This window comes from Montipora capricornis, chromosome 13 (assembly GCF_036669925.1).
Source record: "Montipora capricornis isolate CH-2021 chromosome 13, ASM3666992v2, whole genome shotgun sequence".
NCBI classification, from domain to species: domain Eukaryota; kingdom Metazoa; phylum Cnidaria; class Anthozoa; order Scleractinia; family Acroporidae; genus Montipora; species Montipora capricornis.
The window spans coordinates 20,129,511-20,134,510 of record NC_090895.1 but is presented as its reverse complement, the minus strand read 5'-3'; the positions used below and the strand labels follow the sequence as shown (position 1 = coordinate 20,134,510).

The 5,000-nt window shown below is 40.0% G+C and overlaps 1 protein-coding gene and 1 long non-coding RNA gene across 3 annotated transcripts in view; one reads left to right on the top strand and one right to left on the bottom strand.

The window, feature by feature from the left end:
* Positions 1-329, top strand: part of LOC138029478 (uncharacterized) — a 1,841-nt gene extending 1,512 nt beyond the window's left edge. Inside the window, exons 3-4 of the mRNA XM_068877202.1 lie at positions 1-59; positions 192-329. The exon at positions 1-59 is cut by the window's left edge and continues 129 nt beyond it. Coding sequence (XP_068733303.1) covers positions 1-59; positions 192-329 — 197 coding nt within the window. The remainder of the gene's footprint in view (positions 60-191) is intronic.
* The window catches only part of LOC138028206 (uncharacterized), a 390,617-nt gene that overhangs the window by 267,323 nt on the left and 118,294 nt on the right, over positions 1-5,000 (bottom strand). The window lies entirely within an intron of this gene.

Here is a 5,000-nt window from a genome sequence, read left to right as displayed (position 1 = left end):
TGAGCAAATTCACTCTTAGCGCCAGCAACGATGGCGTTAACTGGCTACCCTATGGAAAGGTATTACATATCTATCTAGGTCTTTTTACTGTCGAAACAGACTATGCCTGACTAGAATGCGCGACAGACTAGGAGTGACTAGAAGGGATCGACCAATGATAGTTTTGTCGTTTCCACTAAAACTAATTGCAGCTGCCTCAGAACGGCTCAGCACTCAACATTTATTCTGTCACCTCCTACACTCGCTCTGTACGAATAGGAGCCCTTCCAAGAACAGCTCTTGAAGGAAAATTACAAATATATGAAAAAGATAGGACAACAGAAGCATGAAATGAGTTTAAAAAGAAGGAATTCAGAAAATATGAGGCTGAAATACACTCGTACCTTATCGGTCCTAGACAAGCCTTAAATTAAAGACCGTGCGACGGAGGGCGATAGCGTCACACAACTCAACCAAAAATTTCGCTGCGAACAGAAAAGTGAAAAAGGCTGGCCGACATACGAAACGAAGTGACAAAGACCTATTTACATACATAATGACACGGGCGGACACGAACATGAGAAACGTAACGAAGTAAAACTTAAGGAAAACAAAGGCGTAATTAAGGGGCGCAGTGCAAACTACGCATGCGCAACTCGCAGTACCACTGATTGACATGCATCATACTCGTAAAGGAAAAAAAGTCTAGATTCTTAGTGTTTAGCAAACTCCCAAGTGCAACATAAATCAATAGTGCACGCGGAGACGTTTACCATTTGTTTTATAACATAATCGTTAACACCACTCCTGCGTGTTTCACGGGTTTTTGCATAAATCAAGTTGGGTCAGTAGTCGATGTCAACACAACTTTGCTTTCTTAAGACAACTATGAATTAACAAGACAAAATGATCAACAAGTAGTTTTCCCAGTCAAAAATTTTATTGGATTCAACGATAATTTGCTCTTAGGAGAGAAAACATTTCGATTTTCTTGCGAGAGTCGACACAAACTCGCTGTCTTTGCACATGCTTCGCCTATGTTTAAAACGATCTACCTATCGCAGACAGCGCGACTTTTCTAAGCTAAAAAAGCGACGTTACACTATTTCAGCTCAAATGGCCGATGAAAAAAATACCAAAAAAAAAAAAAAAAAAACGACATTCCAAAACACCATTTACCTTCCTGTAGCATCTTCCCTGGTCTCATAAAATCCATATTGATTTCAATTCCGCGATTTGGCTTCAATATTTGAGCACAGTTCAGAGTTCAAAGCAGTACAAACACGAAATTCTTTCGTCGCTTTAAGGCCTCTAATCCTGCTTTACCACTGCTGATTAACCTTTAGGGAAATATCATTCTATTGTGAGTTCTGTAGAGGTTCACCCCTATCCTAAGAGGAGTAAAATAAGTCTTGGAAAATTAGGACTAAGGCGCTAGTGATGGCATTTAAGCCTTTCCACAATCTCGGAAGTTAGATCGCACGTCAGCTGTCGTCAGCGAGCGTGCACCTACGGGCAAATGGTAAATGACCAATTGGTCAATCAGAACTCGCGTTTTATCCGTTATGTTATAATGAGCCTTCGCGCCCAAAGATTAGGGGCTCGATTTCAGAGGGCCTTCCTCCCTTCTTACCTCCCACGGCTTCCCTCCCTCCCTCCCTCCTTTGCTCCCTCTCTTCCTTCTTTCCTTCCTTCCTTCCCACTTTCCTGCCTCCCTCTGTTCCTGCCTCTCTCCTTTCCTTCCTTCCTTACTTCCTCCTTTCCTGCCTCCCTCTCTTCCTGCCTCCCTCCTTTCCTTCCTTCCTTACTTCCTCCTTTCCTGCCTCCCTCTCTTCCTGCCCCCCTCCTTTCCTTCCTTCCTTACTCCCTCCTTTTCTGCCTCCCTCTCTGCTCCCTCCCTCCCTCCTTTCCTTCCTTCCTCCTTTCCTGCCTCCGTCTCTTCCTGCCTCCCTCCTTTCCTTCCTTCTTTACTTCCTTCCTGCCTTCCTTCCTCCCTCTCTTCGTCCCTCCGAAAGAGTGTTCGTTTAGTACCTCTACCTCCCTGTGGATGACCTCAGTTGCTTGATTTGCTTGCGTCTGCGTGAATGATGGTAAAGAACGTTAACTCAAGTAATTAGGTTGATATATTAGGTGTTTGAGGTTTTTTAAAAAATAAAAAGTCCAATTTTGTTCAGGGAAGTATTTTTGGCGCTAGACTTTAAAGATAGAATTACCTCAAGTTGTATTTGTCGGTTCCGTTGCCCAAATAACGTTATCGAACTTCGCCTATACCATCGAAGAAATAAACAGAAATAAGATAAAGCGCAAAGTAGAATACGAAAAATTTGACTGCAAAAGAAACAAAAATCCGTTGAAAGTATGTGGATTTACAAATGAAAAAGTGACGTATAAAAATAGAATAGCAATTCGAGGAAGAAGATGAAGAATGAAAGTGAAAGAAACGATCCTAGTTTTTACTGAATAAAAGCGGGTTGCTGCATGGATGCGAGGTAAGTAACCCTTGGGTTATAGCTTGATATGTGCCATACAGATGCATACATCGAGAGCAGAGTTGAGCTGAGCGATTAGTTGCATTTAAGGGAGAAAAATCTGCTTGCCCTTTTTGCCTGTAAAGATGATAACTGGACAACCCGTTATAAGAATTGCACTTAATTGGAAGTGCTCATTTATTTATTTTATTTATCTTATGCTTTTTTTTTTCAATGCAGATACCAATCTTGTCCCACCAAAGAAAGATCAACCAGAGGACGGTATACATTAATTTATTTTTTGTCATGTGTACTATTATTCTCAACAAGTAGCTAGAAAACCGGAGTAAAATTGATGAACCTTAAAGCGACCATGTAGAAAAACTGAATGATACCATTAGTTTTGAGAAAAGAAGAGAGTTGTACTTTAAGCTGTCAAGTTATGGAAATCTTGTTTTCCTCCTATTATGGTATAGGTCATGGAATCCAAGCTTTGGTGGCTAGTGTTGTTTAAAATTTGAGGTGATCGACAAGCTAGCAATGTGCTATATTTGTTTTGTATGATAAACTATTGCATTGCGTTGCATTGCATGGCATCGTATTGTATTGATCAACAACACATATTGAGGTCAAAGTGGAGTGAATGGCAGAGCTCGTTCAATTTAAACTTGCTCCAGAACATAGGTGGTTTACCATGATCGAGTACTTCTGGAAACTGGATAACCACTTAAAACAGTCCAAACACAATTAGTAGTAACTTTAAAAGCTTTGACTTTAGAGGATTCCTTTTATCTAACCTACCTTTTTTAAAATTGATTTCACAGCCTGGGCTGATAAGTGGGCGAACGCTGCACGCAAATCTCAAATCGAGAAAACTGAGAGAGCCAAGCTCATTTTCAAAGGTAAACCATCCAAGCATAAACCTAAACGGTCATTACTTTTAGAGCACAGCCAAAAAACGAGACCACAAAGTCAGGTTTTAAATAAACAAGGATGCAGGGAACTTAACAGGCAACGTTACAATCCCGGACAAAAAAATTCTCGCTTTCTACAGTAACAGAGGGCAAATGGCGAATAATTGCCCTCCCCCTCTTTCACCAAATGCAATTTTCTATGTTGGAAGAAAAGCAAATAACCCATTTATCCCTCAATGTTATTTTCAGTATTATAGTGTTCTGTTGGTTCAATAAACCAAATCGGCTAAGCCATTGTTGTACCCAATTCAAACCCTTTGGGAATAAAACGTTTTGTTTCAGGTTTTTCCAAATCATTTATTATAAAAGTGAATGCTACATTATCATGCAAATACAATACACAAAAAAACTGAACCTCTGGAGATCTGAATTGGGTACAGCATTGAGTTAGCCAATTTGGTCGATGGAGCCAATATGCTGGACAATGGACTTCTTAGAAAGCGGAGGACTATGTTGTGGTACGGCTAGCACAAGGGTGAAAGCAATTGCTTTTCACCAATTATTATGTTCTGAGGTAAGAGAGTGGATCCCCCGTGCATGGGCCTATTCCAATGATATTTTTTTAGAATCTTAGTTTAGCTATGCAGCTATTTTTAGAGAGGCACCTTATTTGCCGGTTGTAATGAGGTAATGCAATTTTAAATCTGAGCGCATTGGGAAAGAGAACTTAAGGTGATTTCCTGGTTTTGCATCGGGCAACCCTATTACGCATAATTTCTTGCGTCATTGACGTGCGCAGTAGCGCGTTCACATTTATAAAATGGCGGATTTTCATTGACGCCAAGCTTCATCCAAAAAGGAATGGCTACTTTCTCCTGAACGAGTACGGTGATCCCCATTTTTTATTTCATATTTTTTGTTGAGAGTCTTCATGGAGTACCAAGAAAATCAACAAAAATCTGTGGCCAGTTTTATGGCAATTTCATAGAATTGTACTGAAGAAGGAGCCACTACGAGTCGAACAGTCCACACTCAAGTTAAATCTATTTTGGAGTGATAAGTACTCCCAAAGCCAATCAAATTCCTTTTGTCAGGTACGTAAGTGAATTAACCATAAAACGACACAAGGCTCCACGTTATATCATAGATTGCATATATAAAATCGAGCTAAATTTGTCCAACATCGGGTATGCGCTGCAATGGTCAAAGTTGCTTAAATGGCCGTAGTTGTCAGCCTCGTATCATGGCAACGAGCCCGATGACCGCCCTTTTTATTATATTTATAACATCTGCTTGACATGATGCAATAGTGTGCGAAGTTTCATCGGAAATATAGGAAAACTTCTATTTCTAGGGAATCTCCTTAAAATAGCTACCATGGGGCATGGAGATCACTTCTCTTACCTTATCCTCTGTTGGAAAGCACATCACAGGCGTACGAAATGGGGTTTCTTTCCATTGGTAAGTTTTAATGCCTAAATTAATTTCCATACACGTTAACAAATTGTCTTCTTCCATATTTGCGTGTTCCAAGAAACAAATATTAATTTCGCAACGTTTATGCTTATTGTTTTACAATTTGTTCCTTTTTGAAGGAAATCAACATAAATATCACTAAAGCATGAGGACTACGGAAAAC